Below are 13,746 nucleotides of genomic sequence, written 5' to 3'. Positions count from 1 at the left end.
CAACTGATGACCAACTGACTGGAGCAACAGGCCCTGACCGACTGACTGGAACAACAGGCCCCGACCAACTGATGACCAACTGACTGGAACAACAGGCCCTGACCAACTGACTGGAACAACAGGCCCCGACCAACTGATGACCAACTGACTGGAACAACAGGCCCCGACCAACTGATGACCAACTGACTGGAACAACAGGCCCTGACCAACTGACTGGAGCAACAGGCCCCGACCAACTGATGACCAACTGACTGGAGCAACAGGCCCCGACCAACTGATGACCAACTGACTGGAGCAACAGGCCCCGACCAACTGATGACCAACTGACTGGAGCAACAGGCCCCGACCAACTGATGACCAACTGACTGGAGCAACAGGCCCCGACCAACTGACTGGAGCAACGGGCCCTGACCAACTGATGACCAACTGACTGGAACAACAGGCCACGGCCAACTGATGACCAACTGATGACCAACTGACTGGAGCAACAGGCCCCGACCAACTGATGACCAACTGATGACCAACTGACTGGAGCAACAGGCTCCGACCAACTGACTGGAGCAACAGGCCCCGACCGACTGACTGGAGCAACAGGCCCCGACCGACTGACTGGAGCAACAGGCCCCGACCGACTGACTGGAGCAACAGGCCCCGACCGACTGACTGGAGCAACAGGCCCCGACCGACTGACTGGAGCAACAGGCCCCGACCGACTGACTGGAGCAACAGGCCCCGACCGACTGACTGGAGCAACAGGCCCCGACCGACTGACTGGAGCAACAGGCCCCGACCGACTGACTGGAGCAACAGGCCCCGACCGACTGACTGGAGCAACAGGCCCCGACCGACTGACTGGAGCAACAGGCCCGACCGACTGACTGGAGCAACAGGCCCCGACCGACTGACTGGAGCAACAGGCCCCGACCGACTGACTGGAGCAACAGGCCCCGACCGACTGACTGGAGCAACAGGCCCCGACCGACTGACTGGAGCAACAGGCCCGACCGACTGACTGGAGCAACAGGCCCGACCGACTGACTGGAGCAACAGGCCCCGACCGACTGACTGGAGCAACAGGCCCCGACCGACTGACTGGAGCAACAGGCCCCGACCGACTGACTGGAGCAACAGGCCCCGACCGACTGACTGGAGCAACAGGCCCCGACCGACTGACTGGAGCAACAGGCCCCGACCAACTGACTGGAGCAACAGGCCCCGACCAACTGTCTGGAGCAACAGGCCACGACCAACTGATGACCAACTGACTGGAGCAACGGGCCTCGACCAACTGATGACCAACTGACTGGAGCAACGGGCCTCGACCGACTGACTGGAGCAACGGGCCCCGACCGACTGACTGGAGCAACGGGCCCCGACCGACTGACTGGAGCAACGGGCCCCGACCGACTGACTGGAGCAACAGGCCCCGACCAACTGACTGGAGCAACAGGCCACGACCAACTGATGACCAACTGACTGGAGCAACGGGCCTCGACCAACTGATGACCAACTGACTGGAGCAACGGGCCCCGACCGACTGACTGGAGCAACGGGCCCCGACCGACTGACTGGAGCAACGGGCCCCGACCGACTGACTGGAGCAACGGGCCCCGACCGACTGACTGGAGCAACAGGCCCCGACCGACTGACTGGAGCAACAGGCCACGACCAACTGATGACCAACTGACTGGAGCAACGGGCCCCGACCAACTGACTGGAGCAACAGGCCCTGACCAACTGATGACCAACTGACTGGAGCAACAGGCCCTGACCAACTGATGACCAACTGACTGGAGCAACAGGCCCTGACCAACTGATGACCAACTGACTGGAGCAACAGGCCCCGACCAACTGATGACAAACTGACTGGAGCAACAGGCCCCGACCAACTGATGACCAACTGACTGGAGCAACGGGCCTCGACCAACTGATGACCAACTGACTGGGGCAACAGGCCCCGACCGACTGATGACCAACTGACTGGAGCAACAGGCCCCGACCAACTGACTGGAGCAACAGGCCCCGACCAACTGACTGGAGCAACAGGCCCTGACCAACTGATGACCAACTGACTGGAACAACAGGCCCCGACCAACTGATGACCAACTGACTGGAGCAACAGGCCCCGACCGACTGACTGGAGCAACAGGCCCCGACCGACTGACTGGAGCAACAGGCCCCGGCCGACTGACTGGAGCAACAGGCCCCGGCCGACTGACTGGAGCAACAGGCCCCGGCCGACTGACTGGAGCAACAGTCCCCGACCGACTGACTGGAGCAACAGGCCCCGACCGACTGACTGGAGCAACAGGCCCCGACCGACTGACTGGAGCAACAGGCCCCGACCGACTGACTGGAGCAACAGGCCCCGACCGACTGACTGGAGCAACAGGCCCCGACCGACTGACTGGAGCAACAGGCCCCGACCGACTGACTGGAGCAACAGGCCCCGACCGACTGACTGGAGCAACAGGCCCCGACCGACTGACTGGAGCAACAGGCCCCGACCGACTGACTGGAGCAACAGGCCCCGACCGACTGACTGGAGCAACAGGCCCCGACCAACTGATGACCAACTGACTGGAGCAACAGGCCCCGACCAACTGATGACCAACTGACTGGAGCAACAGGCACCGACCAACTGATGACCAACTGACTGGAGCAACAGGCCCCGACCAGCTGACTGGAGCAACAGGCCCCGACCAGCTGACTGGAGCAACAGGCCCCGACCAGCTGACTGGAGCAACAGGCCCCGACCAGCTGACTGGAGCAACAGGCCCCGACCAACTGACTGGAGCAACAGGCCCTGACCAACTGACGACCAGCTGACTGGAACGACGGATTGCGGGTAAATCCCTAATGGCACCCTATTCCCTACATAGTGCACTACTTTTGACAAGAGTCCTTTAGGCCTTGGTCAAAAGAAGTGCACTAAATGGGAGACGGGTTGTCATGTGGGACGCAGTCGGCACTCTGCAACTATTTCAAGTGACTGTCCAGGAGATTACTGAAATATGTGACCGCAGGGGAAAGGAGAGGCTCTTAACTAACGTCTAGGGGAAAGGAGAGGCTCTTAACTAACGTCTAGGGGAAAGGAGAGGCTCTTAACTAACGTCTAGGGGAAAGGAGAGGCTCTTAACTAACGTCTAGGGGAAAGGAGAGGCTCTTAACTAACGTCTAGGGGAAAGGAGAGGCTCTTAACTAACGTCTAGGGGAAAGGAGAGGCTCTTAACTAACGTCTAGGGGAAAGGAGGTTAACTAACATCTAGGGGAAAGGAGAGGCTCTTAACTAACGTCTAGGGGAAAGGAGAGGCTCTTAACTAACGTCTTGGGGAAAGGAGAGGCTCTTAACTAACGTCTAGGGGAAAGGAGAGGCTCTTCACTAACGTCTAGGGGAAAGGAGAGGCTCTTAACTAACGTCTAGGGGAAAGGAGAGGGGAATGTGTTACAATTTAACATTTGTTATTTCTGGTTGTTCTAAGATAAATAAGTGTATTATATTATCATGAGTTCCTAGTCTAGTTGAGATGTAACTCTTTCTTATGACTTTAAAATATTGTTCCTTTATTGAAAATGAATTAACGTCTTTGTCATTGTCAGTAAAATGGACATGCAGACATTATCCCCCTACCCCTCAAGTGAGAATTGCAAACCTATGAAAAACACATTTTGATGAGAGACTATATGCAAAGATATAGCTAGTATTGATTCACTGATTACATTATTGAATCCATTGTTTTTTTGAGAGGGGGGGGGGGTCCTTGTGCCCTTTGTAGTTTTGCACAAGACAGAACAGTACACTTCTAAATCAACCCCCCCCCCCCACCCGAACCTTATCAATGAGTTAACAGAATGTCAGGGAGCAGAGGTCAGTGTGACAGTTTCTGAGAGGTTTGACCCACTAGCCAATGAAGTCACGGTACCTCTCAGCCCTTCTACATGGGGAGAGGTTTGTGTAGGTGTCCTAAATAGAACCCTATTCCCTATAGAGGGCTCTGATCAACACTAGTGCACTATATAGCGTTTTAGGGTGCCATATTGGATGCACACTTCTGTGGTGAATTATCTACAGCTGTTACTTGGCCACGGCTCCGGTTACAACCAGCCTCATGATTGGTTCACAGGCTAAGCAGCTCCACAGTTGGGTATTCAGTAGGATGAAGTGGGAGCGGAGGAGGAGGGGGGGGGGTTGTTATCTGAGGTGCATAGCAGAAATAGAGAGAGGCTGGCTGAGCACAGCGGACTACCACCATGACAGCAGCAGCGTGCTAGGCCGAGGCAGCCGTCCCTCCCTCCCTGCCTGTCTCCACATCGGCCACCGCTCGACCGTTCTCCGTCAGCTGCCTGGACGGCTGTGTTGTGTGTATCGTGGGGGTAAATGTTACCATGTTACCCGACGACACACGAGCCTCCCATCCCCCGCCAAAACTGCCGCCACCGGCCCGCTGGAAAACAACTAGAAGCCTCGAAGATGTTCACGAAGACTTAACCAGCTGATCTTAACTCCTTTTTTTTTTAAGTCTTAAAACGACCGAAAATAATATGTAATTTTGCCTCCTGATCTCTGAAGAACAAAAGAAACGGGAAGAGTGTTTTTATCTTAAAAGGGTTGTTGAGTACTCTCCTTTCCTTTTAAAAAAAAATTATTGAATAATTCCTTAAACTCAGAGCCGCCGGTTTTGTCCAAGCGCTCTGCAGACGGAACAGGGAGACCAGTTGTGACTAGAAGCGCATATCACCATGCCAGAGGGGGTTATTGAGCGCCCGCTGTCCCCTTCCCTCCCCAGGGACTGTGGCCACGAGTGCCCGGTGTGCCGGGTGACCGTGGTGAGTCTAACGGACTACGCCAACCACATATCCAGCAGGGTGCACAAGCAGCGCGTGGAGACGGCGGAACGCGAGGGTGCCGGGAACGACCAGGAAGAGGAGTACTTCGACAAGGATCTGATCAAACTGATCGAGACCCGGAAGGAAGTGATCAGGTAAGAGAGAGGGGGGGGGGGGGGGGGGGGTTGCTTTTTAAATTTCTTCTTCTCTCATGTATTTGTTTGTCTGTCTGCTAAACTCTTGATGATTTTTGAATAGAGAACGTGTGTTCCTGGGTTGGGGAAACCCCCTTTAGAACGAGAGCTGAGAACTTCTCTCAATGGTCTGATCGTAATGTTAATTATCACAATGTTTATCATGATGCTTGGTCTGTGTGTCTGGACTAGTGGACCATGTATAGTCACATATTAGGTGTCATGGTTTTGGGGTCACTCTTCTCATTTAGCTGTGACGTGAACCATACTGCTGCTCATAGAGCCCAGGGCTGGGGAAGGGAGGGGTTGTGTGTCAGGGAGGGAGGGGTTGTGTGTCAGGGAGTCCAGGGCAGAGAGAGAGAGAGAGAGGGAGGGAGGGGTCGTGTGTCAGGGAGTCCAGGGCAGAGAGAGAGAGAGGGAGGGAGGGGTCGTGTGTCAGGGAGTCCAGGGCAGAGAGAGAGAGAGGGAGGGAGGGGTCGTGTGTCAGGGAGTCCAGGGCAGAGCGAGAGAGGGAGGGGTTGTGTGTCAGGGAGTCCAGGGCAGAGAGAGAGAGAGAGGGAGGGAGGGGTCGTGTCTCAGGGAGTCCAGGGCAGAGAGAGAGAGAGGGGGAGGGAGGGGTCGTGTGTCAGGGTTACATACTAAAAAAAGCATTACAGTCACAGCACCCTCTCACTCACTCCAGCTTGATCACATTCCACATCATGTCCTCTATGGCTTCTAGAAAGAGTGTTCACAGAAACCATCCTCTCACCGGCCTCATGTATAGCAGTGGGAATCCATCCTCTCACTGTCCTCATGTATAGGAGTGGGACACCGTCCTCTCACTGTCCTCATGTATAGGAGTGGGAATCCATCCTCTCACTGTCCTCATGTATAGGAGTGGGACACCGTCCTCTCACTGGCCTCATGTATAGCAGTGGGAATCCATCCTCTCACTGTCCTCATGTATAGGAGTGGAACACTGTCCTCTCACTGTCCTCATGTATAGGAGTGGGACACCGTCCTCTCACTGTCCTCATGTATAGCAGTGGGAATCCATCCTCTCACTGTCCTCATGTATAGGAGTGGAACACTGTCCTCTCACTGTCCTCATGTATAGGAGTGGGACACTGTCCTCTCACTGTCCTCATGTATAGGAGTGGGACACCATCCTCTCACTGTCCTCATGTATAGGAGTGGGACACCGTCCTCTCACTGGCCTCATGTATAGCAGTGGGAATCCATCCTCTCACTGTCCTCATGTATAGCAGTGGGAATCCATCCTCTCACTGTCCTCATGTATAGGAGTGGGACACCGTCCTCTCACTGTCCTCATGTATAGGAGTGGGAATCCATCCTCTCACTGGCCTCATGTATAGGAGTGGGACACCGTCCTCTCACTGTCCTCATGTATAGGAGTGGGACACCGTCCTCTCACTGTCCTCATGTATAGCAGTGGGAATCCATCCTCTCACTGGCCTCATGTATAGGAGTGGGAATCCATCCTCTCACTGTCCTTATGTATAGGAGTGGGACACCGTCCTCTCACTGTCCTCATGTATAGGAGTGGGACACCGTCCTCTCACTGTCCTCATGTATAGGAGTGGGAATCCATCCTCATGTATAGGAGTGGGAATCCATCCTCTCACTGTCCTCATGTATAGGAGTGGGAATCCATCCTCTCACTGTCCTCATGTATAGGAGTGGGAATCCATCCTCTCACTGTCCTCATGTATAGGAGTGGGAATCCATCCTCTCACTGGCCTCATGTATAGGAGTGGGACACCGTCCTCTCACTGTCCTCATGTATAGGAGTGGGACACCGTCCTCTCACTGTCCTCATGTATAGCAGTGGGAATCCATCCTCTCACTGTCCTCATGTATAGGAGTGGGAATCCATCCTCATGTATAGGAGTGGGAATCCATCCTCTCACTGTCCTCATGTATAGGAGTGGGACACCGTCCTCTCACTGTCCTCATGTATAGCAGTGGGAATCCATCCTCTCACTGGCCTCATGTATAGGAGTGGGAATCCATCCTCTCACTGTCCTTATGTATAGGAGTGGGACACCGTCCTCTCACTGTCCTCATGTATAGGAGTGGGACACCGTCCTCTCACTGTCCTCATGTATAGGAGTGGGAATCCATCCTCTCACTGTCCTCATGTATAGGAGTGGGAATCCATCCTCTCACTGTCCTCATGTATAGGAGTGGGAATCCATCCTCTCACTGGCCTCATGTATAGGAGTGGGAATCCATCCTCTCACTGGCCTCATGTATAGGAGTGGGACACCGTCCTCTCACTGGCCTCATGTATAGGAGTGGGACACCGTCCTCTCACTGGCCTCATGTATAGGAGTGGGACACCGTCCTCTCACTGGCCTCATGTATAGGAGTGGGACACCGTCCTCTCACTGTCCTCATGTATAGGAGTGGGACACCGTCCTCTCACTGTCCTCATGTATAGCAGTGGGAATCCATCCTCTCACTGTCCTCATGTATAGGAGTGGAACATATATAGTTGGTTTTGGGGCCTCTCAACTTAGTAATGGATGATAATGATATCTGATTATAATGATGTGATCATTTTCGATATTGATAATATTGATAGATAATAATAGCACTCAATGCTACCTATAAGAATGTATGCTGTGTCACTCAGTATCTGCATTGCACCAGAAACTCTGCAGCCACTGTCTGCCAGGTTCACGGGCTGCCAGGATCACTGTCTGCCAGGATCACTGTCTGCCAGGATCACTGTCTGCCAGGATCACGGTCTGCCAGGATCACGGTCTGCCAGGATCACGGTCTGCCAGGATCACGGTCTGCTGCCAGGATCACGGCCTGCCAGGATCACGGCCTGCCAGGATCACGGCCTGCCAGGACCACAGGCTTAATCTTTCTGAAGAGAGGTCTGAGTCACAGATAGTGGTGGTAGGATGTTCAGTTGGAAAACACACCAGCCTTCCATTGACCTTTGGCCTGTTTATCTGACCTACATGGTATTGACCTTTGACCTGTATATCTGACTTACATGTTATTGACCTGTATATCTGGCCTAAATATTACGTGGCACAGTTTCCACATAGCATTGAAAGACTAAGCCGTAGGTCAGGGATCATCACCTTAATTATTGAGTGGGATGGAGAGGGGGGGGTTCCGGAACATAATTACAAAAAGCCTAATTAGTCAACTGCCAAATCGACAGCGAGAATCCCAAACGGATATAATAGTTGACTAAAACATCATTTCATATCTTGCTTACGTTTGTATATGATCACGTGTGTCTCCTAATTATCAAATTTATTTATATAGCCCTTCGTACATCAGCTGATATCTCAAAGTGCTGTACAGAAACCCAGCCTAAAACCCCAAACGGCAAGCAATGCAGGTGTAGAAGCACGGTGGCTAGGAAAAACTCCCTAGAAAGGCCAAAACCAAGGAAGAAACCTAGAGAGGAACCAGGCTATGTGGGGTGGCCAGTCCTCTTCTGGCTGTGCCGGGTAGAGATTATAATAGAACATGGCCAAGAAGGTCAAATGTTCATAGATGACCAGCAGGGTCAGATAATAATAATCACAGTGGTTGTCGAGGGTGCAGGAAGTCAGCACCTCAGGAGTAAATGTCAGTTGGCTGTTCATAGCCGATCATTGACCGTATCTCTACCACTCCTGCTGTCTCTAGAGAGTTGAAAACAGCAGGTCTGGGACAGGTAGCACGTCCGGTGAACAGGTCAGGGTTCCATAGCCGCAGGCAGAACAGTTGAAACTGGAGCAGCAGCACGGCCAGGTGGACTGGGGACAGCCAGGAGTCATCAGGCCAGGTTAAGAGTATCATTGAGAGTATCTCTACCACACACCACAAGCTAATTATGTGTGTGAATACTTAGGAAACACATTTCCAAAATTCAAATCACTTGGAGCTGGTTTCCTGGTGTTTTTTAGTCTTCTTTACATTTTTTGGGGGCTCAGAAAACTAAAATAAAACCACCCGTGGGCCAAAATCGGGCCGTGGGCCACCAGTTGGGAACCCTGCCCTATATTAAAGGAAGCACTTTCAGTGGAAACTGAGATGGGTCTTAAGATGGATGTTTGAGGCTTGTCCAACTAGAACAGTAGGGTGTGTGTGTGTGTGTGTGTGTGATTGTCACCACCAGCAGAGGGCTTGCAGCTGTCCCTGTCCCCGTGTCATATGACATACCTTCTGGCCGCAGCCGCAGACCTCGTGGAGTTTTAACACTCTGGGCAGGAGCCTGTCCCAAATGCCACGTTATTCTTTATAGTGCACTGGAACCTGGTCAAAGGAAGTAGGGTGCTGTTTGGAATGCAACCCCAGGGGCACAAGGAGGGTCGTGCCAAAACTCAGCAGACCACTGGGGGAAATGGATATTGTTGCTAGGCAGACTTTCAAATGTCACGATTTGTATGGTTACATGCACACAATAATATGTTTTTGGTGTGTAGTCAGATTAATAGAATAGTTTGTGGTGTGTAGTCAGATTAATAGGATAGTTTGTGGTGTGTAGTCAGATTAATAGAATAGCTTGTTGTGTGTAGTCAGATTAATAGAATAGCTTGTGGTGTGTAGTCAGATTAATAGAATAGTTTGTGGTGTGTAGTCAGATTAATAGAATGGTTTGTGTTGTGTGTAGTCAGATTAATAGAATAGTTTGTTGTGTAGTCAGATTAATAGAATAGTTTGTGGTGTGTAGTCAGATTAATAGAATAGCTTGTGGTGTGTAGTCAGATTAATAGAATAGCTTGTTGTGTGTAGTCAGATTAATAGAATAGCTTGTTGTGTGTAGTCAGATTAATAGAATAGCTTGTTGTGTGTAGTCAGATTAATAGAATGGTTTGTTGTGTGTAGTCAGATTAATAGAATGGTTTGTGTTGTGTGTAGTCAGATTAATAGAATAGCTTGTGGTGTGTAGTCGGATTAATAGAATAGCTTGTGGTGTGTAGTCAGATTAATAGAATAGTTTGTGGTGTGTAGTCAGATTAATAGAATAGTTTGATGTGTAGTCAGATTAATAGAATAGTTTGTTGTGTAGTCAGATTAATAGAATAGCTTGTGGTGTGTAGTCAGATTAATAGAATAGTTTGTGGTGTGTAGTCAGATTAATAGAATAGTTTGTTGTGTAGTCAGATTAATAGAATAGCTTGTGGTGTGTAGTCAGATTAATAGAATAGTTTGTGGTGTGTAGTCAGATTAATAGAATAGCTTGTGGTGTGTAGTCAGATTAATAGAATAGTTTGTTGTGTGTAGTCAGATTAATAGAATGGTTTGTGTTGTGTGTAGTCAGATTAATAGAATAGCTTGTTGTGTAGTCAGATTAATAGAATAGTTTGTGGTGTGTAGTCAGATTAATAGAATAGCTTGTTGTGTGTAGTCAGATTAATAGAATAGCTTGTTGTGTGTAGTCAGATTAATAGAATAGCTTGTTGTGTGTAGTCAGATTAATAGAATAGTTTGTGGTGTGTAGTCAGATTAATAGAATAGTTTGTTGTGTAGTCAGATTAATAGAATAGCTTGTGGTGTGTAGTCAGATTAATAGAATAGTTTGTGGTGTGTAGTCAGATTAATAGAATAGCTTGTGGTGTGTAGTCAGATTAATAGAATAGTTTGTTGTGTGTAGTCAGATTAATAGAATGGTTTGTGTTGTGTGTAGTCAGATTAATAGAATAGCTTGTTGTGTAGTCAGATTAATAGAATAGCTTGTTGTGTGTAGTCAGATTAATAGAATAGCTTGTTGTGTGTAGTCAGATTAATAGAATAGCTTGTTGTGTGTAGTCAGATTAATAGAATGGTTTGTGTTGTGTGTAGTCAGATTAATAGAATAGTTTGTTGTGTGTAGTCAGATTAATAGAATGGTTTGTGTTGTGTGTAGTCAGATTAATAGAATAGTTTGTTGTGTAGTCAGATTAATAGAATAGCTTGTGGTGTGTAGTCAGATTAATAGAATAGTTTGTGGTGTGTAGTCAGATTAATAGAATAGTTTGTGGTGTGTAGTCAGATTAATAGAATAGTTTGATGTGTAGTCAGATTAATAGAATAGTTTGTTGTGTAGTCAGATTAATAGAATAGCTTGTGGTGTGTAGTCAGATTAATAGAATAGTTTGTGGTGTGTAGTCAGATTAATAGAATAGTTTGTTGTGTAGTCAGATTAATAGAATAGCTTGTGGTGTGTAGTCAGATTAATAGAATAGTTTGTGGTGTGTAGTCAGATTAATAGAATAGCTTGTGGTGTGTAGTCAGATTAATAGAATAGTTTGTGGTGTGTAGTCAGATTAATAGAATAGCTTGTTGTGTAGTCAGATTAATAGAATAGTTTGTGTTGTGTAGTCAGATTAATAGAATAGTTTGTGTTGTGTAGTCAGATTAATTGAATAGCTTGTGGTGTGTAGTCAGATTAATAGAATAGCTTGTGGTGTGTAGTCAGATTAATAGAATAGTTTGTGGTGTGTAGTCAGATTAATAGAATAGTTTGTGTTGTGTAGTCAGATTAATAGAATAGTTTGTGGTGTGTAGTCAGATTAATAGAATAGTTTGTGGTGTGTAGTCAGATTAATAGAATAGCTTGTGGTGTGTAGTCAGATTAATAGAATAGTTTGTGGTGTGTAGTCAGATTAATAGAATAGCTTGTGGTGTGTAGTCAGATTAATAGAATGGTTTGTGTTGTGTAGTCAGATTAATAGAATAGTTTGTGGTGTGTAGTCAGATTAATAGAATAGCGTGTGGTGTGTAGTCAGATTAATAGAATAGTTTGTGGTGTGTAGTCAGATTAATAGAATAGTTTGTGGTGTGTAGTCAGATTAATAGGATAGTTTGTGGTGTGTAGTCAGATTAATAGAATAGCTTGTTGTGTGTAGTCAGATTAATAGAATAGCTTGTGGTGTGTAGTCAGATTAATAGAATAGCTTGTGGTGTGTAGTCAGATTAATAGAATAGCTTGTGGTGTGTAGTCAAATTAATAGAATGGTTTGTGTTGTGTAGTCAGATTAATAGAATAGTTTGTGGTGTGTAGTCAGATTAATAGAATAGCGTGTGGTGTGTAGTCAGATTAATAGAATAGTTTGTGGTGTGTAGTCAGATTAATAGAATAGTTTGTGGTGTGTAGTCAGATTAATAGAATAGCTTGTTGTGTGTAGTCAGATTAATAGAATAGTTTGTGGTGTGTAGTCAGATTAATAGAATAGCTTGTGGTGTGTAATCAGATTAATAGAATAGCTTGTGGTGTGTAGTCAGATTAATAGAATAGTTTGATGTGTAGTCAGATTAATAGAATAGCTTGTGTAGTCAGATTAATAGAATAGTTTGTGGTGTGTGTAGTCAGATTAATAGAATAGCTTGTGGTGTGTAATCAGATTAATAGAATAGCTTGTGGTGTGTAGTCAGATTAATAGAATAGTTTGATGTGTAGTCAGATTAATAGAATAGCTTGTGGTGTGTAGTCAGATTAATAGAATAGTTTGTGGTGTGTAGTCAGATTAATAGAATAGCTTGTGGTGTGTAGTCAGATTAATAGAATAGCTTGTGGTGTGTAGTCAGATTAATAGAATAGTTTGTGTTGTGTAGTCAGATTAATAGAATAGCTTGTTGTGTGTAGTCAGATTAATAGAATAACTTGTGGTGTGTAGTCAGATTAATAGAATAGTTTGTGGTGTGTAGTCAGATTAATAGAATAGTTTGATGTGTAGTCAGATTAATAGAATAGCTTGTGGTGTGTAGTCAGATTAATAGAATAGCTTGTGGTGTGTAGTCAGATTAATAGAATAGCTTGTGGTGTGTAGTCAGATTAATAGAATAGCTTGTGGTGTGTAGTCAGATTAATAGAATAGTTTGTTGTGTAGTCAGATTAATAGAATAGTTTGTTGTGTGTAGTCAGATTAATAGAATAGCTTGTTGTGTGTAGTCAGATTAATAGAATATTTTCTTGTGTGTAGTCGAATAAATGAGTAGCTTGTGGTGTGTAGTTATATAATGAAGGCTCCGTAGACTAGGTCTATGAAGGATGTTACAGTAGGTTATATCATGAAGGCTCCGTAGACTAGGTCTATGAAGGATGTTACAGTCGGTTATATCATGAAGGCTCCGTAGACTAGGTCTATGAAGGCTGTTACAGTAGGTTATATCATGAAGGCTCCGTAGACTAGGTCTATGAAGGCTGTTACAGTAGGTTATATCATGAAGGCTCCGTAGACTAGGTCTATGAAGGATGTTACAGTAGGTTATATCATGAAGGCTCCGTAGACTAGGTCTATGAAGGATGTTACAGTAGGTTATATATGAAGGATGGTACAGTCTGTTATATCATGAAGGCTCCGTAGACTAGGTCTATGAAGGATGTTAGTCGGTTATATCATGAAGGCTCCGTAGACTAGGTCTATGAAGGCTGTTACAGTCGGTTATATCATGAAGGCTCCATAGACTAGGTCTATGAAGGATGTTACAGTAGGTTATATATGAAGGCTCCATAGACTAGGTCTATGAAGGATGTTAGTCGGTTATATCGTGAAGGCTCCGTAGACTAGGTCTATGAAGGATGGTACAGTCGGTTATATCATGAAGGCTCCATAGACTAGGTCTATGAAGGATGTTACAGTAGGTTATATATGAAAGATGTTACAGTCGGTTATATCGTGAAGGCTCCGTAGACTAGGTCTATGAAGGCTGTTAGTCGGTTATATCATGAAGGCTCCATAGACTAGGTCTATGAAGGATGTTACAGTCGGTTATATCATGAAGG

The 13,746-nt window shown here is 47.2% G+C and overlaps 1 protein-coding gene across 1 annotated transcript in view; it reads left to right on the top strand.

Moving 5' to 3' along the window:
* The window catches only part of znf106a (zinc finger protein 106a), a 65,824-nt gene that overhangs the window by 14,123 nt on the left and 37,955 nt on the right, over positions 1-13,746 (top strand). The window contains 1 exon segment of the mRNA XM_065025940.1: positions 4,788-4,982. Coding sequence (XP_064882012.1) covers positions 4,788-4,982 — 195 coding nt within the window.

The sequence above is a fragment of the Oncorhynchus nerka genome, linkage group LG12 (genome assembly GCF_034236695.1).
Source record: "Oncorhynchus nerka isolate Pitt River linkage group LG12, Oner_Uvic_2.0, whole genome shotgun sequence".
Classification (NCBI taxonomy): Eukaryota; Metazoa; Chordata; class Actinopteri; order Salmoniformes; family Salmonidae; genus Oncorhynchus; species Oncorhynchus nerka.
The sequence above is the reverse complement of the archived record's forward strand: the minus strand, read 5'-3'. Positions and strand labels throughout refer to the sequence as shown.